General features: G+C 30.3%; 1 protein-coding gene across 3 annotated transcripts in view; it reads left to right on the top strand.

The window, feature by feature from the left end:
* Apoltp (Apolipoprotein lipid transfer particle) overlaps nucleotides 1–14562 on the top strand; it is a 262249-nt gene that overhangs the window by 169927 nt on the left and 77760 nt on the right. For all 3 annotated transcript variants that reach the window (XM_075363702.1, XM_075363703.1, XM_075363701.1), the window contains 4 exons: nucleotides 1295–1463; nucleotides 5146–5327; nucleotides 8105–8259; nucleotides 12849–12980. In XM_075363702.1, coding sequence (XP_075219817.1) covers nucleotides 1295–1463; nucleotides 5146–5327; nucleotides 8105–8259; nucleotides 12849–12980 — 638 coding nt within the window. The remainder of the gene's footprint in view (nucleotides 1–1294; nucleotides 1464–5145; nucleotides 5328–8104; nucleotides 8260–12848; nucleotides 12981–14562) is intronic.

Raw genomic sequence — 14562 nt, 5'->3', positions numbered from 1 at the left:
GATTGGATTTTTAAAATGAGGTGGTTTCTTTTTGCTTTCATTGTTAAGATTATAACAGAAGAATAAATTACTTAAAATGTTGACCGATTGTTGTAGACATACACTTGTGAATGAGTACACTTACTTTTTCAAGTTGTACTCATATTTGTAACATTTGTTACATTATTGTTTTGCCATGTTATGTTTTTCTTTGTTTATAGTGAATTTTTTGGTTCTAATTTATGTAATTAATAAAAACAATTTACTACAATAAATAAACTTGTAAATAAAAAAACAAATAATTCCATAACTGATTTACTGATGATAGTGAAGCTAACAAATTTATAAACAATGTTTTGGTATAAATAACTGTTTTTATTAGTTTTGAGAGTGTTATACAGAATGATATGTATTAGTTATGTAGAGGATTGTGGTTTAAGGTGTATAACTGAGTCACCTATCTATATGAGTCACCTTTTATATTTTCTTCCTGTTTGTGATGTGTGTGTATGTGTGTTTGTTATTCACAGTATCATTACAAGTAAGTGAATAAGAATGCTAATTATTACTGAAATATTTGTAACCATTTTTCATGTATCATGGCTAGAAATTCAAAGAAGATATAAATACAAGTGTGGACACTTTTATATAATTTTAATAACCAACTATTTCTTAGAATAGATTCAGTTGCTATTGTTAAATAGTATTGTGATTGTCCTTCTTTATATATTTTAATACAAGAAGTAAATAAAGCTTTATTCAGTTTTATAAAAATTTTCATTTTACTCATTATTTTGGTTTGCTTCTTTCTATGATTAGATTTTATTTATGCCTTATCAGAAGTGTATACTTCTACTTGTTAGCTAGGTACACATTAGAGTACATGTAAGTGAAACTGTATTGAATTATTGGATCTCATATAACTTTGTTATGTTTTATTTTGAAACAGAATAGTTTTATTTTGCTATTTGTGGAGATTGTTAAAAATCAGATGGGTGGATAAACTGACACATGAAGAGGTGTTGCGGCAAATTATGAAGAAAGAAACATTTGGAAAAGTATAGTTAAAAGAAGAGACAGACTTGTAGGCTACATATTAAGGCAACCTGGAATGACAGTTGCTGTAATATTGGAGGGACAGGTAAATGGGAAAAATTGGCACCAGATAAGGAATCTTGGAGAGCTGCTTCAAATCGGTCAAATGACTGAAAAAAAAAAAATATATATAGTGATATTACAATGTTATTTTTTAAATTTGTAGGAATTTTTGGTTTTTGTGTATTGAGAAAGTGTTTTTATTTTTTTAAATTTACAGCGTGAATCACTGCGAGATTTAGCTTCTCTTAAAGGAAAATATTTCTATCGTAATGGTGTATGTAGAGCTAGCGGAAGTGTGATTAAAGGAAAAGATATAAAAGTTACTGGTAATTTTGATTTTGATATTCCTAAAAAAGAAACGCAGCTTGTTATCAATTTCACACCAGGTAAAGGAGACTATTTTTTCTCTATAGGTTTATTTAAAATAACATACATTAGAAAAAAAAAAAATATATATTACAAATAATTGCTGATGAACAAGAGCATAGCTTGAGGGGAACTATCAAGGTATATTTCCAATGAAATTTGTAAGTGATATTGACTTATTCTGATTACTGCACAAGGGGCGTTGTAGTATTGATCACTGGTTGAAAAATATCTATTATCACCCTGGCTGATCAAAACAGATAATTTTGTGAAAATTATTAACCTCCATCTTTTTATTTTATATGATTTATAGTGGCTTAGAAAGTGAGATTTTTTTAAAATGAAAAATTGGTAAAATATTTTCTTTTAGAATCTTTATTTTACATACTTATGGTGGGTGTTTACAACCCTATACCTCTTTTCTTGCTCTCTACTTTTCCCCCAATTTTATTCTTCTGTTCCTTTTCTCTCCATCAATACATGTTCTCTTTTCTTTTACATATTCTGGACCAACCTCTTCAACTTTCTTGTAGTTGCTTCTGCTAAAAACTTTCTTTGCCAAACAGCTCTTACTCATTCTCATTTTATTCCTGTACCAAGTCAGTTGTTTCCACTCAGTGCTCTCCTCAGTTGTTCTTTTTACTTTCATTCTTCTTCTCGACTTAACATCCTTGTATCTGATCATGTCACCTTATAGTTTTAATTAATTCATCTCCATTGCAGTCATCCTTCAATTCATGCTCATTCATATTCTAAATTTATCTTCTGTATTACACAACTTTTCAGCAAAGAGTTATAAATACATTCAAGTAGTATTCTACTGTACCATATGCATGCAGCTTTGTTTTATTTTTTACATTTATATAGATAGAGGTAGGCAGTAAATGGCAAATTAGAACTTTAAAAAAATAAGCATTGAAACAAAAAAAAAAAAAACAGACATAATAATGTATTGTGTATTATGCAACATGCATTCTACTCAATACATAATCGTTGATTGACTAGACAGCTTATACACAATCGATCACGATTTTATCTGAAATTTTGTCATTATTATTGAGAAAGAGTATTTTATTTAAAGATTAGTTAAAATTGTTTTAAACAACTACACAGAAAAGTTTTATTAAATTTGATTAAAACAAAACATGAGTGAACATGAATTGAATTACAAGTAATGTTGCCTAATATGTATTTAAATGTGTTCCATTTAAGGCAAATCAATTCTGCAAATACATTCATATATAAGTCAAAATATTAATAGCTACTTTTTATAAATTTTTTAATGTCTCATGTACTTAAGCAAATGATTTGCATCATCATTGATCTTATTTAAGATCAGGTATAAAGCAAGATCTTATTTAAGTAAAGATACAATTCCATTTAAATGAATTTGAATACTAGTGTGATGAGTATAGTAGGATAATGTATCGTATAGATTTAAGACTATTAGTGTAAACATGTAGGACCCAGTTTCCCTAAAATTAATATATCATTAAGAAACTTTATTTTTATAATCTAATGGGTTATATGTAAGTCTGTTAAACATTTAAAATAATTACTATTAACAAATTAGGGAACATATTTTAAATTGTGTTATACTATAATAGGGAAAATTATTCAAATATTTTTTTACATATTAAAGATGTTTAGTATATCTACCTTTGAAGGTGCAGCAGATATCTAGACAGTGCTCCGTTTTATCCTATATTTGTGTGAAAATGTCATGGTCAGTCAGTATTAACAACAGTGAAAAGGTTTCCAGTTCCACTAGGAGGGATAAGGGCATAAAAACAACTTCATGAATTCCAATAAATAAAATTGGATGTCAGTTTGAAAATCACAGTATAGTGATCAGGGCAGTCTTTTTATTGACTCTTTACAACATACATGCAGCTTCCAAAACTGTGACAAGTTTTCTTCAAGGTAATTGTGATTATAAGATGGATAGCCATCTTGTTATAGGTTTTATATTCCTTGGCTTTATTAAGCTACAGTATTATCCAGTTTTCCAGCATACCCAAGTCCAATGTCTCTGTGATGGTAGACTCTGGAAAGGGAAATGGGTTGTACATCTTGACTTTAAATTAGTATTAAACACATTCGCCTTGGGTAAGCTTTGCATAAGTTCAGTAACCATGCTGGGATTTCAGTTCTCCATGTTTACACTTGTAATTTACAGCCCTAAAACCCAAATAATTGCTAAAGATAATTAAAAGTACTAAACTGTTAACCTCTGATTTTTGTATCACTTTGATGCAGAAATAAAATCACATTTATTTATCATCCATACTAAGAACCTGCACTGGATGAAGCTTGTACAATTTATCCTTCAGTCTTTTATAATTCATCAGACTGTTAGCTACAAATGCTAAGCTCTAAGCTCGCCCATGTTACAGATTTGCAGGGCCTGCTCGTATAAGCTTTTTTAAGATGATGTCTCTTCACTTGCGCCTGGAGATCCTGTTTGAGGAGTGGTATGCAGGCAGCCTTCATCCTAAAATTTTTCATTTTGCTTCATGGTACTGTTGTACACAGGTGGATTATTCTATAATTCTGCTCGAATCATCATGTACTGTCACAATGGACTTAATCTTCATGTATTCTAATACTTGTTGTATATGTCTTCTCTTGTAAATTCTATATCATCTTTGCTACTACTGCTGCGTAGTGGGAAACCATAGCAACTTCCTGTATTTAGTTTCTTTAACAATAATTTGAAAATTTTAATGTTCTACAATTTGGTATTTGTTTCATAATTTATTAGTTATTTTAAATACTTCATGGACTTGTGAAAAACCCTGAACAGTAATGAAACAATAGAGGTAGAAAAATGAATGTTAAACATGTCACTGTAACCAGATCTGCTAAGTCATCTGTTTCACTATTCATTCTATATCTTAAACATTTTAGAAATGTAAATAATTGGTGTATAGGAGCAGATTTGACTGTTTGGACTTGATGCGATTTCTCTTCAGCTGATCCTGGGTTTGATTCCCACTGAATTTCTCATCATTTATCTCATCTTAATTATTTCTAAAAAAATGTATAGTAGGTCCCAGGATGTTGTAATAAAAATTAATTTTATAATTAATTTCATTTTGCAAATAAAAAGGTCCAACATTTGATCTCTGAGGAACAAGATTAAAAAGATTTTCTCAACATCCCTTAACAATTCACAATTAACCATATGTTATGTGTTAATTAAACAACTAGTTTATTGGAATAGCAGGAGCCAGTATGTATTGCTTTCTATAAACAGTAATTCACAGTCAACATTTATTATATCCTTTAGAAAGATATGTATCAGTTTGTTATTCATTCTTAAATTTATTGCAGATACTTTTATGAATCTAAGTTAAAAATAGTAGAATAACCACTAAGTAAGGCATGTTGCGTGAAAGGTATTTAAGATTTAACACAAAAATATAATCTCTTATAAAATATTCGCTTAACTATTTTAGCTGGAGCCATAGAACTGATTCTTTCAAACCCAGTAATGTATGGATTACAGTATAATGATCTATTTTGCTCATATCATTTATGACTGTTTTGTATTTCGTTATGTAATATTCTGTAGAAAAGAACTCATATCAAGTTGAAAGAACTCTTATTCAAGTTATCTTAAACAGGTAATAATTTTTATAATTAATTACTCATTTTATACGTTTGATGTTAAAATTGAATTAGGAATTGCTTTTTCAGATGCATCTGAAAGACTTCATATGGATGGGTTTTATAAGGATCATAGAAATGCCCTTTTCAAAGTATGGAGAGTTTATGAAGAGGATTCTATAAATGATGTATTATTTTTTTCACGGTTAAACCATTCTAGATTGTTACAGTCTAGTCTGGTGTGGCGTCCAGATATCAGAAATGATTTGGCAGTAAGTAGTATAACCCAATTATTTATCTTATTAATGATTAAAGATTCTTGATTTAAATAATATATATATATATATATATATATATTTTTTTTTTTAGAGCTTAATTACATTACATTAATTTGTGTTACATAAGAGTATTATTATTTTAAATGCTTTTATTTTTTTAAATTTAATTTAATTTTAAATATAATGGGAAGTGAAATCGGAGAGTACTGTTCTTCAAGGTTCATAAAGTTATGATCAGAATACATATTATTACTATCTTAGAAGTTCCTTGAACATCTTCAGCTGCTAAATATTCATAATAATTACAAATTGTACTGTTCATTATGGACACAAAGTAAAAATAAGCAAATAATATGTGTCTGTATTTTGTGTAAATTTGGTGAAATAAAGAATAGGATGAGAAATGTTAAATTGGGTGACTTGTGTTCTGTTAGCAAGGTGGAGTTTAAATTTTTTGATTAGAAATGCATTACATTTAAAGTTTCATTTTTTCTGTCATCTTACGATAAGAATAATTAAACAATTGAAAAATTAAGCATATTTTTGTTACCTAAATTGTATCAAAAAGCTGAATCAAATGAATTGCTATATCACAAAATAATATTCTTACACCAATTGATGCTCAGGTAATAAAGTAGAAATCATAGTGTGCGCTTCTGTAGTAAAATAAAAAAAAAGTAGATGGATTTTGATTAAATGGGTGGCAATTTTAAATAGATTAGTGTAACTCCATGTATGTTATAGAACCAGCACATAGGACGACACAAAAGATTATATGTATGTTACTGAAGTGCCAGTTATATCTTATTCATAATACTTTCCCCAAAAATTAAGAACTGAATTTTTTGTATAAGAAAATATATTTATTTGTAATTAAAAAGTAAATAAATTTCATGGAAAAAAGTAAAATATACTGTCTGACTTCACATAAACACCTAAATTATGTGTATTTATTAAAACTGTATAATTATATAAAGAGAATCTTTAATTTAATATTTACTTACATTGTAAAATAAATTTGTATTGTTGATATTATATTAAAAACCTACATTTTCAAATGTTTCAGATTTACTTATAATTTATATGAAATGAAATCGATCTTTAACTAAAAGTAATATTTATATTTATTTTATAACCTTAATTCATAGTAAGATGTAATATTCTATCTAAACACTAACTTTATTAAGAAATGATTTTTTAAAATTTTATGCACCGGGTTAAAAGAATAGGTGCTATTTGAAAATTAAAAAAAAAATACAGATTTGTTGCTTTCATTTTTACTGACTGTTTTTCTTTTTCATTATCTGTGTTACACAAGCCAAATGTATATTTTCTTCACTTCTTATTGTCTAATTACAGATTCAGGCATGATTTTATTTGAGAGAAATTCCATGCTCTAAGTAAAACTAATGTGATGGATTTCTTAGATCTTATCAGTTACTAATTACAGTACGGTTATTTAAACTAGTGTTTCATGTTTATTATGTTAGTCGAAGTAACATTCTATATTAAATTTCATTAGTTAAATGAGATTGAAAAAGAGAAACAACATACACTTTCTTCAGTAATTGATTACCGATTCCATTTTTTTCTGATAATAATTTAATGGTGCAACTTATACTCCGGTCACTTTGGTGTGTTATCATTTTGTATTCTATAATATAGGTCATTAAATAAAATACAAGGTGTGGCTTTTAAATAATGAGAATAATGCTGTAAAATATTTTATTTTAAATTTATGCAGATTTAGTTATTATCCTCTTCAATATACACCCCTCCTCAATCCCTACAATGCTCTGTGCAAATTTTCCATTGTTCGAAGTAGTGCTGGATGTCTTCTTCTGTGAGCTTTTTCATGATGCATGCTGCATCCTTCACAGCTTCAATGGTCTGAAATCTTGTTCCTTTTAATGCATTTGATCTTGGGGAACAGAAAAAAGTCACATGGCGCCAGGTCAGGCGAATAAGGTGGATAGTATAATACCAAACCCACTAGTCTAAGACCACTCAAAACCCATGCACATGATAAACATTCATTGCCATATACTTTTTTTTAATAAAAGATAAGTTTCAGCATTGGTTTTTCCAAGTTTCATATGAAATTTCACTACAATTCTTTGATCTAATAAAATACTTATCATTTTTTCGGACAGACTAATATGTCTACAGAAACTGGAGTGACAACAATCGAAAGAGAAGGTTTCATGCTAAACAGCTGTCGGTCATATGAATTTGGCACATGCGCAGTTCTTCTGTAACAGCTTTAGCCTCGTTATTTAATAGCTATACCTTGTACATTTTCATTAGACTTGTTTACAAATTAATTGTTGTTCATTTTTTGTCTGGTGTAAAATTTATGTAAATTTGATATCATTATGGGTTGGTCTAGTGGTTAACGCGTCTTCCCAAATGAGCTGATTGGGAAGTCGAGAGTTACAGCGTTCAAGTCCTAGTAAAGCCAGTTATTTTTACACGAATTTGAATACTAGATCGTGGATACCGGTGTTCTATGGTGGTTGGGTTTCAATTAACCACACATCTCAGGAATGGTTGAACTGAGAATGTACAAGACTACACTTCATTTACACTCATACATATCATCCTCTGAAGAATTATCTAAACGGTAGTTACCAGAGGCTAAACAGGAAAAAAAAAGAAGATATCATTATGGTTGCTATGAATCTATAACCGTTATGATATTTATATTGATTTCAGTCGAGTGTCTATAAATATGAGAGAAATCAGGTAATGTTTTTCTTTTTTTTCTGTAGTCATCAGCCCAAACATCTTGGAATTATGCCTGGAATTATGTCCTACAAACATTTGAATTTTGGACAGATTATATGAAGAATGAGGCATCTGATACCGCTTATGAGATTTGGTCTGATGCAAAGCCTATTTTACATGAATTTATTGAAGATCTAAGGTAAGTAAAATAAAATTATTTAAGTACAATGAAACTGCAAAATATCAGTCCTTTTTTTCTGCTGTTTTACTTTGTCTATGAGAGTTATTTTCTTTTCAAGGTCCGATCGGTCACGAAATTAAAACCACAGTGAAAATAAAAAATTTTTTATTTGTAACAAGTACTTACATAGTTACGCTATTTCTCTACATAGTTGCCACTCCGATTTAGACATTTGTCATAGCGTGGTACCAACTTTCCAATACCCTCGTCATAGAACGGAGCCGCCTGTGTTTTCAGCCATGTTTCTACTTTGGTCTGCAGCTCGATGTCTGTGCCAAAATGTTGTCCTCCTAGCCAGGTTTCATGTGAGCAGAGAGGTGAAAATCGGATGGAGCCAAGTCCGGGCTGTATGACTTCCAAAATGACGCCATGGTCTCTTGTTTTTGTGACCCGGGAGACTTGGATCCTTTCTCTAATTGGGTCCAGAACCTTCTTAAGGGTTTGCTCCATCGCTACTGATGAAGCCCCCGGACCAGGTTTTATTGGGACCACCTTGACAGTGGCCTGCTTAATTTTGGCTGTCGGCACCTGGACTGGCAGTGGTGGACCAATCCGCTTAGGTGCAGTTACTGCGGTGAAGGAGACAGGCTTTTTCACCTTCTCCTCCACCCGTTTAATAGACTTGTGGAGCTCGCCAAGAGCTTCACCTGTCACTGGCTTCAAGCCTCTAACTCCCTCCACTACTTGGTGAACCTTGCCGGATAGCCATGACATGACCAAATTCAAGGCAAGGTTGGTACCCTGGAGTCCCTCACATTTAAATGCCAGACCCAAAACCAGCAACGCACATTCACTCAAGTAGGAGTCGACTAATTGTTGAATCTCCAATGCAATCCTTGACCCCTTTTTAGAGGGGATTTTGGACCATTCTGCCCGCATCTCCTCAATCCGCCCCAAACCGTCGAACCCAGTGTTCACCTGCTGCACAGCAGGCTTCCCTCTGGCAACTTCCCACTCAGGATCGATCACCGCACCGCTGCATTCTGTCTTTCCAGACTTCGTGGGAAGCCGCCCTTCAGGCTTGGCTTTTCCCCCATTGCCGCGCACTCCTTGTGCAGATCCGACTGCAGTCTTCCCTGCACAACTTGTGACAGAGGTTTTGGCCGGGGTTTTAGTGCAATCTGCAGCACAAGGTTTAGGTTTATAAAAATTACCTTTTTCTTATTTACAATTATAAATATGGAAATGTATTCTTAATTTTTTATCAATTTAGATCACCATTACAGAATATTTGTTAAAAAACATTATTAAAGAAAGAGAGAAAATTTTATACGCATATGGAAAATTTTCAAAAACAAGATTGGTTCTGTTTTAATATGTTTCCTGTTTAAATTTCAGATTATTAAATGATTTACTACTAGAACACATTCTATATAGAACATTTATGATAAAAGTCAGCTCATTTTTCTCTAATCAACCTGCTGAAATACAGCTTTCAGAAACTTGCTACCGTACTGTATATTCTACTTTTACAAACAGACTACTAGAATGAACTAATCATAATAAAATATTTTGCTGAGACAAATTAATCAGAATACTGATAGACAAATTCCTATATAAATTTCAGAAAAAAGCAAGAACAAGACAATAAAGAATTCATTACACTTATCTATATTAGTGACACAAAACAGTACCAACAAATTAAAAAAATAATAAAACTAAATAAATAGTTAGTGATAAAAACTCACAAATAACCCAATAGATCTGATTTATGTGGGGTATAGAAACTTAATTGCTCAGACGGTAATAAACTCTATATACGATGTACAGGACACAAATTTTCACATAAAACATTGTATAGTAAACTTGTAAATTAATCCTGACTTGAAAGTACTGCTCCCAGTCTAGATCAGCATAATCCAGATTATCCAGAGAACATTTGATTGTTTACACTGGCATTGTTTACAGTTGCTATATTTGAACAACTGAAAAAATCTTTCTTAATACAGTATAGTATAGAATAACAATTATTAACAAAAACAAAGGACAATATTTCAAGCAAATTTATATGTGTTACTGTATTGTTAAAATTATGGGAATAATTAAATTTAGCTATGCTAAAATTACCATAGTCAAACATAAATTGATCTTTACTTACTTAATTTTAAAGTTTAGACTTATTAGTCTTTTTATGGTAGAATACAGTAATAGAATAACCCAAATCACAAAGAACACTGAACTTAGAAAACTTCATTGGAATTTTAAAAATATACTTGAAAAAATACAATACATACTGTATTCACTATATTCTTGAAAAGTTCAATTTAAAAATTCACAGATGTTTTTGTGTTTCAATTTTGATAAGTTCTTCTGGGCTGCATGATCTCGCAAACACTCTAATATTAAAAATTTGTTAGATGTTTTCTTGTTTCTTGAAGTAGGTGAATTGCTCTAACATCTCCAAGGCTTCAGAATGATTTGGACAAGTTACATCTTCTGCAGTTTCATCATCTGAGCTATCATTTTGGGTAATCTGCAAGGAGGATGATGCCAAACAAGCCTCCACAGTCTCATCTTTCTCAAGATCACATGTCCAAGATTGTTTTTACTTGTTACCCAGGAGCAATGTCTTCATCAGTTACAATTGAACAGTCATCCAATTTTTGAAATAACTGATTGAAGTTATTGTCAGCATCGCTATCTTTATCAATGATATTTGATGCAGTACGTGATTCCTCCATTGGGGCATCTAGCCAATCTTTTTTATGGCTTTTGAGTGGGTCGTCTTATCAGTTTCATCCCAAACTGTTAAAGTTTATTAAAAATAATTAACTTTTCTTATATTGTTTATTTAAGATTTATTTGTTCTTTGTCAAATTTTGTTAAAAGTAACAATGGCAACTTTAATCTTGCTGTTCCATATTGCAGAGTAGATGTGTCACTCTTTCTTTACTAAATTTGTGGCCTTTTGCCAAAGATTCAAGTTTTGAGGCTAATGTTTTTGTTGGTAACATCCTAAAATATAAACCAGCCTTGTCTGCGTTAAATATTTGATTAGCAGTTAAATTTTCTTAAGCAACAAATTTAACAAATATTTTTTTTTAAACTCTTCACTATCTACACTATCACTAAAAAGATTTTCATTACAGATTTTTAGTAGGCGTATACACTGTCGTTCTTTCTACCTTGCTAACCAACAATCACTAGTAGTAAATGACGATTCACCTCCTAATTTTTTTATTGAGACTTAGAGCTTTTGACTGTAGCAGTTGGCTGAGAGATTGGAATTCCTTGGTCATGTTCTTGACAAAACCACATACACAAATGCCATCCAAATGCTTTGGATTTCTTTAACTAGCTCTATTTCCCAAATTATCTTTAGTGATCATTTTCACACAAAAGTTTTCAACTGTTTCTGTTTCTTCCACTCAGAAACAGTTTGCTTTAGAACTCCTAGACCAAGGTTTTTTTTAAGCTTTCTCCTTTGTCTATACAGTTAAACATATTCATTTTTTCTTGCATAGAAATTGTTTCTTTTTCATCGCCATTTTCAGTTACAAAACACAAAACGTGCTCATACAAATACACATACAAATGAACAAATAAATACTGTACAGTAATTTAAAAAAAAGAAGAAAAAAGAAACATCACGTACAGTACTAATTTAACTGTACTGTATAACTTAAAGATTAGTGTTACCTTGTTAGAACATGTTGAAACAATGAATGATCGAATTCGACTGAGGTCTAAAATTATTTGTTGATAACGCAAGTAGATAATTGTGGAATGTTTATTTTTGTAAATGGTGGCTCCCTTCAGTCAATACAGAATACTGTAACTTGCTGTTCTATTGTATCAGTCATTAAGTTATGTATATGCATAAACAAGTTATTAGTTATTTATTTGTACCACTTACGTTTGCTTTTATTATAAAGGTAATCTGAAAGGTTTAATCTGAAATCTATAACACTGTTTTTTTTAAGTCAGTTTGATTTTTGTGAGTTTACTGTGTATATGATAGCACTTCACCACTGAATGCTTTTTTTAAATTACCCGCACAAAAATCAATAAAATGGAAATTGTGAAAATAAACATCATAGGACATAAACTAGAAATCACTTCACCAACTCAAAACATACAAACACATAAAACATTATAAATGAAAAAGTGCAATCTTGTTCACATCAACTCTTTGAACTCATCATAAACTTAATTCTTATACAAGTAACACAGCCAATAGCAACAACAGTCTCATTGCTTGTAGCACAGTGTCTGAAGAGTTTAATTTAGAGTGCAAGCTAACTCGGACACAGTTGAACATTTTTACAACTTTTGTTATAAAATAAAGTGTAATATAATTATTTTTATTGTGTCAATAAATAGTATTGCCTGTTACTTTTATTGGCATTTTTTTTTGTGACTGACTGTAGCAAACTGGAATTTCACTGCACTATATAAAAAGTCTTTTGAAATTATATAAGTATTCGCTTTATGTCTTTCTATATTTTAATGTTGATGATGTTATTGCTAGTGAGTAGGAAATGAAATTATATTTTTTAAATTTTTTATCTAAATTGTAATTGAACTTTACTGTAAAATGTTTTCAGGGATTTGAGAAACATTCAAGATGATATTGATTACTTCAAGGTTGTAGTTAATGAGTCGTTTACAGAAAATGAATTTTATATGAAAGATGCTTTTAATATGTACTTATACCTTGCAGAAGAAATATCATTCAGGTTTGTTGTACTTACTTTTATGTGATATTTATAATTGTTTGGGCTAATGGTATTATGAGTGCTAAGGTCCCTTTTTTTTTAGGTAGGTTCCATGGGAATTATGACAGCTGCCATGGCTCCGTTGTGTCTTATACCACAGCTTACACCTTTTGATAGCTAGTGGGGCAGCCTATTTTCTCCTAAAATCTAAATAAATAGGTCAAATTTTAACTGATTGTTATTTTTTAAACTTTCCAGTAATATTTTCTCATGACCTAATGATCTCTTAGTTGTCAAAAAAATTCTTTATAAGAATTCATAGAATTTGAGAGATTTATAAAAACAGCTTGTTAACATACATATGCTGACTTTGTTGGCAAGTATGTCAGTCATATATGAAAGTGATATTTCGACATCAGGACTTTGGTTAATTATGACCTATGCCTAATTGCTATGTTAAAATAATTTGATAAATCAGGGAAAGTATTTCTAATTTGAATATAAAACGGCTTGTTTTCTTAAAGGCTGGATTAGGTATTTTTGCTGCTAGCAATAAAATGAATAAAAAAATCATCAGTCTTATGAATGCACTCAGATTTTTCTGCTGAATTGCTGCACAAGTAAGTTCATAAATGATTTCGTTTACTGTTGTAACTTATTTAAAAATAATTGTAGCTTCTAAAAATAATGTAATCAATAAATTCTGTAAAAATATTATATTCTCAATTTGTAAAATATAAATCAAAAGAAAAAAAATTAATTAGTGCATTTATTTAAAAAATAAAAGGTTTACAGAATAAAAATATTACCTGCTTCTTAGTTTATAAAGTTAGTCATAAGTAAATTTTAAGATGTGTCCTATCCTTTTCTTGAATTGTTTATACTTACATTAATAATTTTATGTGGACCTCCCAGTTAGAGAATTTACTGATTTTTATATAGGATGTTTATAAATTAATTACAACAAAGTAATATCTAAAAGTAGTTATCTTAAGTAGTATTAAGTAAGAAAAAAATGTTAGTCCTGTAATATTATGTAGTAGAGTCAAATGAAGTGTATTTTCAAGTTTTAGTACTGTCTATTCCATTAGATCATGATGCATCCTCTAGATGAGGCACGAATATGCGTACTTACATTGAAATCTGGCTTGTGTATGAAATGAGTTTAGTTGTCAATTTATTTACCATTATAAGGCATGAAATAAAAGTTCATATGTTTAATAATTGGCAGTTAAAACTCAAGAATGTCAAGGATTGGGTTGAGTGTCAGCTGCTGACAGGATCTCTTGGTGGCAGGATAATGTTGTGGATGGAATTGGTTAGATGGAAAGAAATAACTAATCAGATTTATTTCTAGTAATATTTAGTGAGTGTGGTATGATGTATGTAGAAATTTGTTGTCAAGTTCCGAACTTAGCTGAACCATTTAGTTAAACTAGTTGATTCCTACTTTATATTGCATTTATTTATTTGTTTCATATTAAATTTATATTATAGTATTCATGAAGTGGTTAGGAAAATTTCCACAACATTAGGATGTGGGGTACAGACAATCCATATGAAGTAGTTTGACATGCAATGACTCACAATGAAGGTGTGTGTG

This window comes from Lycorma delicatula, chromosome 4 (assembly GCF_047948215.1).
Source record: "Lycorma delicatula isolate Av1 chromosome 4, ASM4794821v1, whole genome shotgun sequence".
Taxonomy (NCBI): Eukaryota; Metazoa; Arthropoda; class Insecta; order Hemiptera; family Fulgoridae; genus Lycorma; species Lycorma delicatula.
This window is presented reverse-complemented; position numbering and strand designations above follow the sequence as displayed.